The following is a 15,487-nucleotide window of genomic DNA, read 5'->3' on the forward strand; positions in this document are numbered from 1 at the left end:
GGAAACCACAGAAAGTTGAACCGGTTCATCTGGACACAGGCCCTGGTCAGGTGTGGTTATCCTAACTGGGCGTTTGTCAATGCCAGGAAGACGCCCAAACAGTGCACCAGCCGATCGAGGCGAGGAGAAGTAAAACAGCTGCCCGACCTTAAACCCGTGGTGATTCCGTATGCGGCGGAAGTCTCGGAATAGTTGAGACGTGTATTTTCCAAATACCGTGTCTCGGTTGCTTTCAAACTCCAAAACACGCTGTGCCAGAAACTGGTCCACCCCAGTTATCAGATCCCCCGGCACAAACAGAGCAATACAGTGTGCCGGGAGGATTGCCGTGACTTGTACGTCGGGGAGACCAAGCAGTCGCTGGCCAAGAGGATGGCACAACACAGGAGCACTACTACGTCAGGCCAGGACTCCACAGTCTACACCCATCTACAGGCCAGTGGCCACTCTTTCTAGGATGAGGGTGTGCACATCCTTGATAGGGAGGAATGCTGGTTTGAACGGGGAGTCAAAGAGGCCATCTATGCGAAGAGGGAACGACCATCCCTGAACTGAGGGGGAAGGGGGGGGGCTAAGAGTACATCTGTCACCATCTTACAATGCTGCGATTGCAACTATTCCCCAATCCTCTGTGAATAGTGCACATGGCCATTGAAACTCTAGTTAGCGGTCACACCCATATTTGCATATGAAACTGATCATTGGTTTCGGTCGTTATGCATCTATCAGGGCCGTCTTAACAGCATTATAGGCCCTCGGGCAAAGCAGTGCACTGGGGCCCCTACCTACACAACCACTCACAGGAAGAAAAATGTAAATGGTCAATAAAATTAAACATATATTTATTGGTACTTACGTTATGTAGCGTGTGAGAGACAGACACATAAATGCACGTGTGGTTGCAGAGGTAACCGTGATACTAAATCAGAGGCGAATGTCAATGTCCACTTGTTATCATAAAAATTAACATTAATATTGCTCATTGTCTTTAGTAAAACACATGCTAAGTATGCATTTTCCAATGACAAATATTCATAGTTTAGTATGATATAGTCAAGGCTCAGCGTTTTCCGTTTTTACCGATTTTCACCGAAAAATACCCGGATTTTTAAACCGATTTTCACCCGGATTTTATGTGTCCACGGATCCAAAAGTTGTTCCTGTTCGTGTGAGGTTATGTAACAGTGTCCTCTTGTGGCGAAATTCGGCATGCTGGACGGCTTTGAAAAATTAAAAACCCGAAAACGGTGAGCCTTGAGTAGAGTATTTGTTTATTTATTGACAGCTAGTCACAACATACATAGATTAGCATGGGGCCCCTATGCTCGTGGGGCCCCCAGGCAACTGCCCAGCATGGCCATGTATTAAGACGGCCCTGGCAACTATTGTCTATAAGGGCGGGGATACCTGCAGTCAGCTGAGACTGAAGAGGTCACTTAGACCAGTGTTTCTCAACCGGGGGTCCGCGGACCCCTAGTGGTCCGTGGGGTAATTGCAAGGGGTCCGTGAAAATAAAATATCTTTAAAAAAAAGATCCTATGACATTTATAGAAATAGGATTATTTTACTCAAATGTGACCGAGACCTTTATCTACCTAAACTATAAAGGGTAACAGGACTTTTTTCTCTAATTACATCTGTTTCACAAGTGTAATTTATTGTATTTTAATAAGAGATCTCGCTCCCGTTTGCATTGTTAAAAGTTACTGCATAAAAATTCTGTTGTTACATATATCTGAAAGTTACTGCATACATATTCTGTTTTGTTACATATATCTGAAAGTTACTGAATACATATTCTGTTTTGTTACATATATCTGAAAGTTACTGAATACATATTCTGTTTTGTTACATATATCTGAAAGTTACTGAATACATATTCTGTTTTGTTACATATATCTGAAAGTTACTGAATACATATTCTGTTTTGTTACATATATCTGAAAGTTACTGAATACATATTCTGTTTTGTTACATATATCTGAAAGTTACTGCATAAGAATTCTGTTTTGTTAACTATATCTAAGTTACAACTGAAAGCTCTTATTTTTGCCCCAAAGAGTGAATAAATGCTATAATGCAATTTAAAATGCAGTTTCTACTGTTTCTATCAAATTGCAACCCCCCTCCCCCAAGATCAGGTGGAGGGGTCCTCAGGGTGGATCAAAAATACGCAGGGGGTCCAGGACCCCAAAAAGGTCGAGAACCACTGACTTAGACGAGTGATGAAGCGTTTCCCTCAGTTGTCCAGATGAACTGACTCATACTTCTGTGATTATGGGGGACGTGCAGCATTTAACGGGTTATTGGAGTGGGGCTGCACTACTCTAACTGTATTCGGAGACTTTGGCGATACGATTCTCAAATTCAGCCAAATCCGTTTTGCTGGCAGCGTCTTCAGATCTGCGTTTGAACGTCGGCGAGGGAGACATAAGGGGATTTCTGAGCGTACGATAAGTGCGGTGACCCAGATCCCAGGCTTTTCTGGCGTGCTGGACGGCCTGGCATTTGTTAACGGCGAACATGTTGTAGTCGCAGACAGGCCGAGATGCCAGAAGAGCGTTTACCGGTGAGGTCGTCTGTTGGCCAAGCGCCCAGGTCGCAGGCTCGACAAGTGTACTCGTCGAAAACATATTCGTTCTCCTTACAGGGGGTACAGGTCCAGCAGCAGCTCACCTCGCCCTTACGGATCACCTGCCAAATTACAACCAACCATTGAAAAGTTAGCAAACCTTCAGTTACGTTTTCTGAGCTGGCAACATGCTGGGTGGTAAACTAATTGGCCTGAGGATTAGAACTTGCCTTATTTTGTGCATCTCTCCAAGGGGAAGAAAAGAGGAAGACAAAAAAAAGCTCCTTTATTTTGTCATTGTATCCTTACGATGAACGTGTTCTCTGCATTTAACCATCCTATTGTGTAGGAGCAGTGGGCAGCTGCCTTGCTCAGGGGCACAGGCAGGAGTAGCAACCCTAACATGTATGTCTTTTTGATTACCCCACTCTTCCGAGCCATCCCAGTCGTTGCTCCGCCCCCTCTGCCGATCCGGGGAGGGCCGCAGACTACCACATGCCTCCTCCGATACATGTGGAGTCGCCAGCCACTTCTTTTCACCTGACAGTGAGGAGTTTCACCAGGGGGGACGTAGCGCGTGGGAGGATCACGCTATTTCCCCCTCCCCCCAAACATGTGCCCCAACCAACCAGAGGAGGCGCTAGTGCAGCGACCAGGACACATACCCACATCCGGCTTCCCACCCGCAGACATGGGCGACTGTGTCTGCAGGGACGCCCGACCAAGCCGGAGGCAACAAGGGGATTCGAACCGGCGATCCCTGTGTTGGTAGGCAAGGGAATAGACCGCTACGCCCCTGTGTGTAGCTTTCTTGCTGAAAATTCATGCACTGGTGTGAAACATCTTGTAGGGGGTAAAAATACAATTTTGTAGCCTCAATAATATTTCTAGGACATTAGATCAGCTTCATCATTTTCCATGTGTTCTCCATGACTGGAAGACTACGCTATACGTTTTCAAGTTTTCTACCAGGACACATGGGAACCCTGATGTCCCACATATCCCACGTTTCTCTTGCTCTTCATCCCCTTCCCCCCCCTTTTTTTTGTGGAAATATTAGTGGCCAAAAACAGGTGAAAAACAAGTGTTTAAATACTCTTTCGTAACACATACAAGAATGAAGAAATTGACAATATACTGCTAATTTGGATATGTTTAATTTTCCCATGAATCATAAAATCTGCAGAATATGCCAACGGCTTGGCGCTGAATGGAGTAGTCTGTACCTTGATCTGTGCCTTCTGGCAGGGCTCTGAACAGACTGACTGGATGATTCCACTGTTGTCGGTCCAGATCTCGTCATCGTCCATCTTCAGGCCACCCTGGTCCCAGCTTCCCACGTGGATGTAACTGTACTTGTCGCCTATATGCTTGAAGTTCATGATTTCATACCTGAAACACACATTATGTAAAATCGCCTATTCCTGAATTCATAATCTTTCTTCATTCTTCTGTTTTATTACTTCTGGCTTAACCTTTTAGTTTCCTTCCTTCCTTCCAGCTAATGCCCCTTACCTTCCAGGGGAATCTCCATTCTGGTCGAAATGGATGGTCTCTCCAGACACACCAGTGAAGTTGGTTTTCATCAGGAAATCTAGCAGCTTGCGACCATCAACCGGCCGCATGGAATCACATAAACCCTGAAACCAGGGGAAAGGGTTTTATTATTAACGATCACATCCCCTTTCAAACCATGAAAAGACACCATTCACTCATCCTACCTCATACCCTGGGCACAGGGCTTGCTGCATGGCATGTAGACCGTAGGCCATGGAATAGATGGCATTGATGACAAAGCCCATCTTGGTGTCTTGGGCATACTGGTGGCGCAGAGATTCTCTCCCTGCAGCAAAGAAGTACTTGGTGAAGAAAGACTAGATTTTGTAAGAACCACTTAAAGGTTTTATGTCAGATTCATTTCATCTGTCAACACAATGAAAACTCCACATCTACGCCCTGGTTCAGGCACAGGCATAGCTGAGTGATGGACAGAGGGGACGTATCCATACCAATATGTGTGGTCTGCCATAAAGTACTTGCCAAAATTTGATGAAAGGCAAACATGTCCTGCTCATTATTAATTCCTTCAGGGTGTTTAGATGAGGGGTATACATACAGCCACTCATATACAATTTAAACTTTTTTGTCGATAATTAGGCAACCCTTTGAAAAAAAAGTTGTCTGAGAGATGTCAGATTTATATTTAACATGATTTCTCTCATTTATATAATCAAATTCATACAGTAAGGGTCTGCCAAAGCTCAACATTCAAAATGGTGAAACGGTGCCTTAATAAGAACATGCTGGAGGGTGTGCTCCTATTATCGGGGCATCACACTGCTCAGCCTCCCTGGGAAAGTCTACTCTAGGGTGCTGGAAAGGAGGCTCCGACCGATTGTCGAACCTCGGCTCCAGGAGGAACAATGTGGATTCTGTCCTGGCTGTGGAACAACGGACCAACTGTTTACCCTTGCGGAAGTGCTGAGTGAGGCATGGGTGTTTGACCAGCCAGTCTACATGTGTTTTGTGGACTTGGAAAAGGCTTATGACCGTGTACCCCGGGGCACTCTGTGGGCGCTACTGTGGGAGTACGGGGTACCAGGGCAGTCCTTGTATAAACAAAATGAGAGCAGTGCCCACATTCTCAGCACAAAGTCAAACACATTTTTGGGGGGTGTCGGACTCCGCCAAGGTTGTCCCTTGTCTCCAGTTCTGTTTGTGATATTCATGGACAGGATCTCAAGGCACAGCCAAGGTGAGTAGTGTGTCCATTTCGGTAACCTCAGAATTCCATCTCTGCTCTTTGTAGATGATGTGGTTTTGTTGGCTTCATGAGAACGCGACCTCCAGCACGCACTGGGGCAGTTTGCAGCTAAGTGTGAAATGGCCAGGATGAGAGTCAGCACCTCCACGTCTGAGGCCATGGTTCTCTACCAGACTGCTCCCTCTGGGTTGGGGATGAGTTGTTGCCTCAACTGAAGTAGTTCAAGTATCTCGGGGTCTTGTTCACGACTGAGAGTAGGATGGAGCAGGAGATTGACAGGTGGATTGGTGCAGCATCAGCAGTAATCAGGACGTTGCACTGGACCGTTGTGGTGAAGAGGGAGCTGAGCCGGAAGGCAGAGTTCTCAATTTACCAGTCAATCATCGTTCCAGCCCTCACCTGTGGTTATGAGCTTTGGGTAGTGACCAAAAGGGTGAGATCGTGGATACAAGTGGCTGAAATGAGTTTCCTCCGTCGGGTGTCTGGGCTAAGCCTTAGAGATAGGGTGAGGAGCTCGGACATCCGGAGGGAGCTCGGAGTAGAGCCGCTGCTCCTTCGCGTCAAAAGGAGCCAGTCAAGGTGGTTCGGGCATCTGATTAGGATGCCTCCTGGGTGCCTTCCTTTGGCAGTTTTCCAGACACGTTCAACTGGGAGGAGACCCTGGGATAGACCCAGAACTTGCCGGAGGGACTACATGTCGAATCTGGCCTGGGAACGCCTTGGGATCCCCCAGGAGGAGCTTGAGGGTGTTGCTGGGGAGAGGGATGTCTGGTGTACCCTACTTAGCTTGCTGCCACTGCGACCTGACCCCAGAGAAGCAGCTGATGATGACATAAGATGAGAGATGATATGGAAATAATAGCACACAAGACATACTATGTTCATGTGTGATATAATCACTACATTTAAACAGTTAGAAAAATTATGTCCCCACCAACTTTGCAACCAAACATACGCTCACAGGTTCCAGACCAGATAACCGGAAGACAATGTGACTGATAGCGTGGTGATATTCCAAAGCTGGTGTCTGTACTAACAGGTGCAGGTACGGTTGTACTTGCTGCTCTCCTGCAGGTGACCCGTTAGCCTGCACTGGAAGCGATGCTGCCAGAACTCAGGGAACCAGGGGTTCCTCAGGTTGACCTCAGGCTTTAGGTTCAAGTAATAGTCATCAAACCAGGTCACGTATGCAGACTTCAGCTTGATCGTGATGCCGCCAGTTGCCTCCCTCTGGTAACCGTCAGTTACATCATATCTGTCCGCCCAGCCGTCACTGGAGAGGGGATGGAGAGAGGGAAAAACAGAGAAAGGTAAGATGTAAGGCAAACTTCAAGGATATTAATAAAGACAGGAAGGAAAACTTTATTTGTCATTTCCTTTCATGCACTTGCGTACAGGAAATGAAACAATATGCAATTTCCCCCAGCCAGCAGCAGTACAACACAAAGACAAAAACACATCCAAAGACTACAAGAATACACATATCCAAACTAATGCATATATCAAAACTAAAATTTTTTAAAAAAATCACTGTCCAAGGGAACGAACGCCAGCCAGGATGCATGTCGGAACCACCAGTCTGCATGGACTAGCAGTTAGCTTAGCCCACCCTGCTTCCGCGTCCTGTCAGACCACCCTCGTCCTCCTCGCAGCTCCAGGCAAGCACCGGACAAAGCAGACCAAGCTCTCCCAGCCGATCCAGCGCCAGCTCTCACAGACAGACACCCTCGACACACCTCCCCACACTCCTCACGACAACATCAGAAACACAGTCAACGCCAGGTGAGGCCGTTGCCAGGCCGCCCTCAGTGCTATTGGAACTGCCGGTCTGCATAGGCTAGCAGGTAGCTTAGCTTGCCCGCTCTCCCAGCCAATCCAGCGCCAGCTCTCCCAGCCATCAAACGAAGACAAAACTTAGACACAGACGTGGACAAAGACACTGCATGGACGGTTCTGGGTGAGGCCGCCATCTCCCCACACCGGCACTGGGTGAGGCCGCTGCAAATGTGAATTTGCGCAGCCATATTCCCACACCAGAAGCAGAAGAAATACCATAATCTGAATCTTTCACCATATCCTTTTTCTGCTGTGTTCATATATATATATATATATATATATATATATATATATATATATATATATACACTACCGTTCAAAAGTTTGGGATCACCCAAACAATTTCGTGTTTTCCATGAAAAGTCACACTTATTCACCACCATATGTTGTGAAATGAATAGAAAATAGAGTCAAGACATTGACAAGGTTAGAAATAATGATTTGTATTTGAAATAAGATTTTTTTTACATCAAACTTTGCTTTCGTCAAAGAATCCTCCATTTGCAGCAATTACAGCATTGCAGACCTTTGGCATTCTAGCTGTTAATTTGTTGAGGTAATCTGGAGAAATTGCACCCCACGCTTCCAGAAGCAGCTCCCACAAGTTGGATTGGTTGGATGGGCACTTCTTTGAGCAGATTGAGTTTCTGGAGCATCACATTTGTGGGGTCAATTAAACGCTCAAAATGGCCAGAAAAAGAGAACTTTCATCTGAAACTCGACAGTCTATTCTTGTTCTTAGAAATGAAGGCTATTCCATGCGAGAAATTGCTAAGAAATTGAAGATTTCCTACACCGGTGTGTACTACTCCCTTCAGAGGACAGCACAAACAGGCTCTAACCAGAGTAGAAAAAGAAGTGGGAGGCCGCGTTGCACAACTGAGCAAGAAGATAAGTACATTAGAGTCTCTAGTTTGAGAAACAGACGCCTCACAGGTCCCCAACTGGCATCTTCATTAAATAGTACCTGTTAGAGCCTGTTTGTGCTGTCCTCTGAAGGGAGTAGTACACACCGGTGTAGGAAATCTTCAATTTCTTAGCAATTTCTCGCATGGAATAGCCTTCATTTCTAAGAACAAGAATAGACTGTCGAGTTTCAGATGAAAGTTCTCTTTTTCTGGCCATTTTGAGCGTTTAATTGACCCCACAAATGTGATGCTCCAGAAACTCAATCTGCTCAAAGAAGTGCCCATCCAACCAATCCAACTTGTGGGAGCTGCTTCTGGAAGCGTGGGGTGCAATTTCTCCAGATTACCTCAACAAATTAACAGCTAGAATGCCAAAGGTCTGCAATGCTGTAATTGCTGCAAATGGAGGATTCTTTGACGAAAGCAAAGTTTGATGTAAAAAAAATCTTATTTCAAATACAAATCATTATTTCTAACCTTGTCAATGTCTTGACTCTATTTTCTATTCATTTCACAACATATGGTGGTGAATAAGTGTGACTTTTCATGGAAAACACGAAATTGTTTGGGTGATCCCAAACTTTTGAACGGTAGTGTATATATATATATATATATATATATATATATATATATATATATATATATATATATATATATATATATATTTGTGATTTTCTTAATTCCCCAGCCAATTTCCCACTCTTCTGAGCCATTCCAATCTCTGCTCCACACCCTCTGCTGATCCGGGGAGGGCTGCAGACTACTACATGCCTCCTCCGATACATGTGCAATCACCAGACACTTCTTTTCACCCGACAGTGAGGAGTTTCACCAGGGGGCCGTAGTGCGTGGGAGGCTCACGCTATTCCCCCCAGTTCCCCCTCCCCCCCAGCAATCACCCAAAATCCTTCATTTAAACTAAAGAGCTGAGATACCCACAAGGACGAGCAGCAGTTGGAGGAGTTTTTCTGCTTTAAAATTTTAAGTAGTGGTATGCAAATTTGAGCTTTTGCTTGACCCTTTTCTTAACAAAAAATCAACCGTAATTTGGCTTTTGTAAATCACATACATCATATGCACGATGTAGACCATCTAATCGTAAGGACAAAGTCATTGCACAGTATCGACACCCAACCGGCACTCCCCACACACAAACACACACGCGCATACACACAAACTACCATCGCCACCATGAAAACCTCTATTCATTAAATCTGACCTATCAGACACAGCTGTGGTTGTGTTTATCACTCATCGGTAGGGGAATTGAGATTTTCCCTGAGAACTGAGGGATAAAACATTAAATCTGGTATGCTATTGTGTTGGCAACTGAAAGACACATCCCCTCCTTCAACAGGTGTCCTCATGTCCACCGATAAAACGGATTACGGCCTTTTGAAACACCGTTCAAGAATACATGAATCACAAACAGCCAGCATGTGACCCGGCCACATGACCAGCTTCTGCCATCTGTCTTCAGCTGAGCTTTTGTGTGGGCCCCTCGTGAACTTGGCTTCTAACTCATTTACTCACACACTGATATTTAGTCTCATGTTTAGCTGTACCATCTGCAAAGATGTGGGGGGGGGTGGGGGTGGGGGAAGAAGCTGTACTTTTTTTAATCCAAATTATGATTATCTTTTTTTTTTGGGTGGGGGGCTGGGGGGGGTTCCCCTTTTTTTTCACCCGCAGACATAGCCAATTGTGTCTGTAGGGACACCTTACTGAGCCATGATCATCATCCATCCATCCATTATCCAAACTGCTTAGCCTGCTGAGGGTCACGGGGATGCTGGAGCCTATTCCAGCAGTCACTGGGCAGCAGGCGGAGAGACACCCTGGACAGGCCGCTCACACCTAGGGACAATTTAGTACGGCTGAAACACCTGACCTACACGTCTTTGAACCGTGGGAGGAAACCGGAGCACCCAGAGGAAACTCACGCAGTCACGGGGAGAACATGCAAACTCCACACAGAGGACGACGTGGGACGACCCCCCCCCCCAAGGTTAGACGACCCTGGGGTTCGAAGACTGCTCCGTCTTGCTGTGAGGCGACCGCATTAACCATTGCGCCACCATGCCGGTTGATCCCTATTCAATATTAAAGCCTCTGTCCACGTTTTCATCGTATTTTGTACTTTCCTGCTCATTTTCTACTGATTCTATCAGTTCTTGAACTTTTTTCCCTGCTCGTCTTCTCACATTGCTCCACTGATTGTAAGCCCAGTTCCCCCCCCATATTACCCCAAGTACTGGCGTACCGTTCTGCTTGATCCAGAAACAGCGTCAAACCCAAACACAGTCCTTAAGTTGGCTTAAGTTGGCCACGATCACCATTGTTAAGAAAATTGGCAAAATATGTCTTTCCACACCCTAATCAATTTTCTCTCTTTGTATTCTCTCTTATATCCGAGGCAGGAAGTCACAGAAACACCATCAACAGAGGCCCAAGTATGATGCGCTTTATCACCTTAACCATGCTCAGACAAATCAACCTTTTAACCAGAGCTTTGGAGCATTCCTAGCTTGCTTTTCCCGGGTTGTTGGCTGGTAGAAAACATGATTCAGACGAGCTATATTTAGCTCTGCTGAACCGATGCCAACGCATCTACTTTACAATGTCAGTTTCAGGGGTTTAATGAGGCTACGGTGTAAATGATATGCAAGATTAGCGACTCAATGGAAATTTTGCAGTCGATACTAGGCCCGCTTCCAATTACAAGCCAAAGAAAACGATCCCGTATCATTCCTTTCACGGCAAAGTCACACAGCACTGAAAAACACGAGGGCAGAACCAAGGCACTCAGCCTGAAGTGAAGAACAATTGTTAAAAATCCTTTATTTCATTTCCCAGTACTTATATAGAGCATAATGAAATGCGCTCCGACGCATTTTGGCATCTTGCCTTCTTCGGAGAGTTTGAGTAGAACCAGACGGTGAAACCCATTTAAAGGGAAGACGCAAACATCAAGCAGGTGTTCCCATTCAGACATCTCCATGAAAACTCACACAACCTGTTGCGCTTTCCAGCTACAATACTGCGTCCTTTTTTAACCACACGAATATTCTGGGATATTATGCATGCAAAACTGCGGCGGACTCTCGAACCAGAAAGGGTGACGGAGGACTATGGTTGAAACTCAGTTTTATCTATGTAGTGCTTTCTAAAACCGTGCAGGAAGGAGGCTTGGCAGATGAAGAGCTGTCAATGATAAAACAGGAAGTTATTGAACTGTAGGGGATCTAAAAGCATTTCAAGAAATCAAGTGTAAAATGATGAGGAGAGAAGAAGATAGTAAAGAAGTAAGTTACACTCATGCCGTTCCAATGTCTAGGAGCCCTGATGGCAAAGACATGGTCACCAGCAGACTTCAGACTGGACTATGAACCAACAAGGGTGGTTTGTTCTGAAAATCCAAGGCCTCATTTTATGTTCTTAGGTGAACTCTGCAACTTAAAAAGTCATTAAATGAAATCCTAAAATTACTCCCATTCTCGCCTCCCTACACTGGCTGCCTGTCAGCTACAGCATCGTTTATAAAATCCAGATGCTTGTCTGCAAAGTGTTAAACGGTCTCGTCCCCTCTTACATAACAGGACCCCTGTCCCCGTATCACACTGTGAGAGAACTGAGATCATCTGACCAAAGACTTCTGTCTGTCCCAAGATCCAGGACAGAGTGTTGTGAGGATGGGGCCTTCTCTATCGCTGCCTCAAAATTACGTAATTCTCTTCTTCCCGCCACCTGATTCTCCCCTACTATTGTGAGTTTCAAGAGTCATCTTAAAACACACTTTTACTCACTTACTTTTAACTGTGCCTAACTCAACCAGCTCAGGTATTTCTGCTGAAGTCTCTGTAGGCCTGTGTTGTCTTTATGGGCTCTGTGTGTCCATGTGCCTTTACTATTATTAGTTATTAATTATTTATTTATCATGATCATCACTGTTATTATTACTATTATTAATATTATTATTCTATTTTTTCTTCTCTCGTGTTTGTTTCTCTCTTTTGTTTTCCTCTGTGTGTGCTGTAAAGCCCTTCGGGATCAACTGTGTTGTGTGTAAAGTGCTATATGAATAAAGTTGAGTGGAGCTGACTTGAGTAAAATCCTTTGTACATGTCACAAACGACCAGTGCAGGGAAGCTAAAACAAGGCTGCCACGTTATGCTTTGGTAAGTTGTGGTATTGGTTCGGTAACAGGTTGCAGCACTTTGTATGGGTTACAGAGGATGTTAGAATAGTTAAATCTAATGATGGCAGATCTAATTTAAGCACTATTCCCAAGCTGATAAAAGCGGTTTTTGGTCCGAGGCAAAAATGTGATGTTATCCCCCCCCCCCTTCCCCAGGAGCATTATATTGAAAGCCACAGGGCTCCAATGTTGATCTCATGTGATCCCTGCAAGCTTTTTTTTTTTCATTAAGCTTTACAAAGTTATAACACCCAGACTGCTTATGGCAGACAGTCAGCAAGTCTTGATGCATGCTCAAAAAGCCAGGTAAGGAAAACACAGAAAGCTGAATCAGTTCATCTGGGCACAATGTTTACGGGAAGAAACATTTCATCACTCAGCTGAGGGCGGTCAGATAGTCTATCAGGACATGGTGCATACACTGTGCGGACGGACCACACCTTTTCATAGTCTTTTCATAGTCCAGTCGTACCAACGCATACCCAAGGTCTACATTTCCCACAATCTTTGCGCGTCGTTTTCCCTTTCCGCCAGAAGTTACAGACTGTAAACAACACGGTGCTGTCCGCGGATGAGGAAGAAGAGCTGCTCTGTTGCCAGGCTATGCTGGAAAGAAAAACCTCGCGGAGGTGGTATGTTCAACCACTTAACGAGGGGAGGGATAGAGGGGGAGTTCAGCATGTTGGTGAGGGATATGAGAAGTACGGATGAGGAAAAACATCGTCTCCATACTGTATAAAAGTTGTAAAGCCACGAAGAAGAAACTAAAGAAGGTTTCCGGTGCCACATATGCATGTCGATGTGAAACAGTTTCATGCCAAGCCATGTTTTTATGTGACACCGGTACGCAAGCGCCAGGTATGCTGGTCACAAAAGTTGAGCTTCGTGCAGACATGGACAGGCGGACGTATGCCGGGGTCCGCTATTATGCTGGGGCCCGCTATTACCTCATTTTTGTCCGCACGGACCCCAGCGGAGTACGGTCCGTGTATGGTACCTCAAGACTGAATTGGCCTTAAGTGACCTCTTCAGTCTAAACTGACTGCAGGTATTTCCACCCTTGTAAACAATACAGTGGCATAACGGCCGAAACCAATGATTGGTTTCATATGGAAATTACCGTGACCACTAACTAGAGCAGCGTTTCTCAACCCAGTCCTCAAGGAACCCCTATCCTGCGTATTTTCTTTGCAACCCTGAATAGGTACCTGTTTGTAGTTATTCAACCAATCAGCAATGAATTTTGTCAGATGTTGCACACCTTGCATAATTAAGTGCTGCGAGATGATTGGTCGAGTAAGTACAAGCAGGGCTACCTATGCAGGGTTACAATGAAAATCTGCAGGATAGGGGGTCCTTGAGGACTGGGTTGAGAAACAGTAGAGTTTGGATGGCCATGTTCACAGAGGATTGGGGAATAGTTGCAAACACAGCATTGTAAGATGGTGACAGATGTACTCTTAGCCCCCCCCCCCCCCCGGTTCAGGGATGGTTGTTCCCTCTTCACACAGATGGCCTCTTTGACTCCCTGTTCAAACCAGCATTCCTCGCTGTCAAGGATGTGTACATCCTCATCCTTGAAAGAGTGGCCACTGGCCTGTAGATGGGTGTAGACTGTGGAGTCCTGGCCTGACACATAAGCTCTTCTGTGTTGTATCTTCCTCTTGGCCAGCGTCTGTTTGGTTTCCCCAATGTACAAGTCACGGCAATCCTCCTGGCACTTAACAGCATACACTATATTGCTCTGTTTGTGCCGGAGGACCCAGTCCTTGGGGTGGACCAATTTCTGGTGCAGCGCGTTTTGGGGTTTGAAAGGAACTGAGACGTGGTGTTTGGAAAATAGTGTCTCAACTGTTCCGACACCCCTGGGGTTCCTCAGGGCTCCATACTAAGCCCTGTTCTCTTCTTATGATACATGTCTTAATGCCTTGTCATCTCAAGTTTAATGTTTCTCTTCACAAAACAGTTGTTACGCCACTGTATTGTTTATAAGGGTGGGGATACCTGCAGTCAGCTGAGACTGAAGAGGTCACTTAGCTGAGTGATGAAACGTTTCTCTCCATAAATGTTGTGTGCAGATGAACTGATTCAACTTTCTGCGACCCCAAGTAATAGGATCAGGGAAAAAGGCAGAGTTACTTGAAAACAAGTCAACAGAATCGTAACATCCCCTACCTATGATGCATTGATCAGCAGAGCACCATAAACCTTCTGCTTGTGTAATATCAGAAACACAAGGGCCAAAATGATAGATTTGTTTTGTTGCTTTATTCCCTATGCTTGCCAATACTTTTTGTTAGACCCCCCACATTGTGGCAGACATGGAGTACTTCAGCGTGAGAAACAAAACAAAAGAATGAACAAACAAACGGACAAAGACAGATCCATAGCCCCCACCCCAATTTCATTCGAGTAGGGGACAAACTGCAAATTGCCTGTTTGAGCAGAAAGAATTAAACCATGGTAAAACAGTGGCAGTTAATCCCACCCATTTAAAAAAGGCAGCCAACATAAATGGCACCATCTACAATATCAATTGTAGCAAACAGATATAAAAACAACAGTACATCTATCAGAATCTGAGATTTAAAAGAGCATCATTCATAATTTTGAGCGAAACAGTTTCGGTCCTGTGCTGAGCCTGGAACACGTAATAATAATTTTATGTAGCCTGCTTTGTCTAATAGTTGAGTTAATATAGGAAGCTTAGATTAAGGCCTGTGCTTGTGGAGCTTATCAGGAATCAGGAATTAGGAACACTGTCAGTTCACTTCATGTACTTGCGTACATGAAATGAAACAAAATATCGTTTACGTTATGATCTGTTTTTGAGAAGAGTTGAAACAATAACTGTACCAGTGTCGGTGCAACCTGATCGAAAAATGTTCAACACTGGGGTGCCCTGGTAGAGCGCGTGCCACATAAGGCTGAGTCCTTACCACAGCCACCTGGGTTTGAATCCTGCCCAGGCCCTTTGCTGCATGTCATCCCCTATCTCGCTCTCCCCATGTGACCTCTCTCTACTTTCACTGTTAAAATAAAGCAGAAAGTGCTGAAAAAAAATGTCAACAGAGGTATGCAGAGACTGGAGCAGTGGTGCTAAATCCTGCTCCTGGAGAGCTACCATCCTGCCGTGATTCTACTAATTACCTACTGACCAAGACCTCGATTAATTGAAGCAGATGTGTTAAATCAGGGTTGGAGTGAAA

At 45.3% G+C, this 15,487-nt stretch overlaps 1 protein-coding gene across 1 annotated transcript in view; it reads right to left on the reverse strand.

Annotated features, from left to right (window-relative positions):
- The window catches only part of grm5a (glutamate receptor, metabotropic 5a), a 53,723-nt gene that overhangs the window by 12,234 nt on the left and 26,002 nt on the right, over positions 1-15,487 (reverse strand). The window contains exons 7-11 of the mRNA XM_056284890.1: positions 6,374-6,609; positions 4,294-4,415; positions 4,088-4,212; positions 3,799-3,964; positions 2,568-2,694 (exon numbers count right to left, since the gene is read on the reverse strand). Coding sequence (XP_056140865.1) covers positions 2,568-2,694; positions 3,799-3,964; positions 4,088-4,212; positions 4,294-4,415; positions 6,374-6,609 — 776 coding nt within the window. The remainder of the gene's footprint in view (positions 1-2,567; positions 2,695-3,798; positions 3,965-4,087; positions 4,213-4,293; positions 4,416-6,373; positions 6,610-15,487) is intronic.

Source organism: Lampris incognitus, chromosome 8, assembly GCF_029633865.1.
Source record: "Lampris incognitus isolate fLamInc1 chromosome 8, fLamInc1.hap2, whole genome shotgun sequence".
In the NCBI taxonomy this organism is placed as follows: Eukaryota; Metazoa; Chordata; class Actinopteri; order Lampriformes; family Lampridae; genus Lampris; species Lampris incognitus.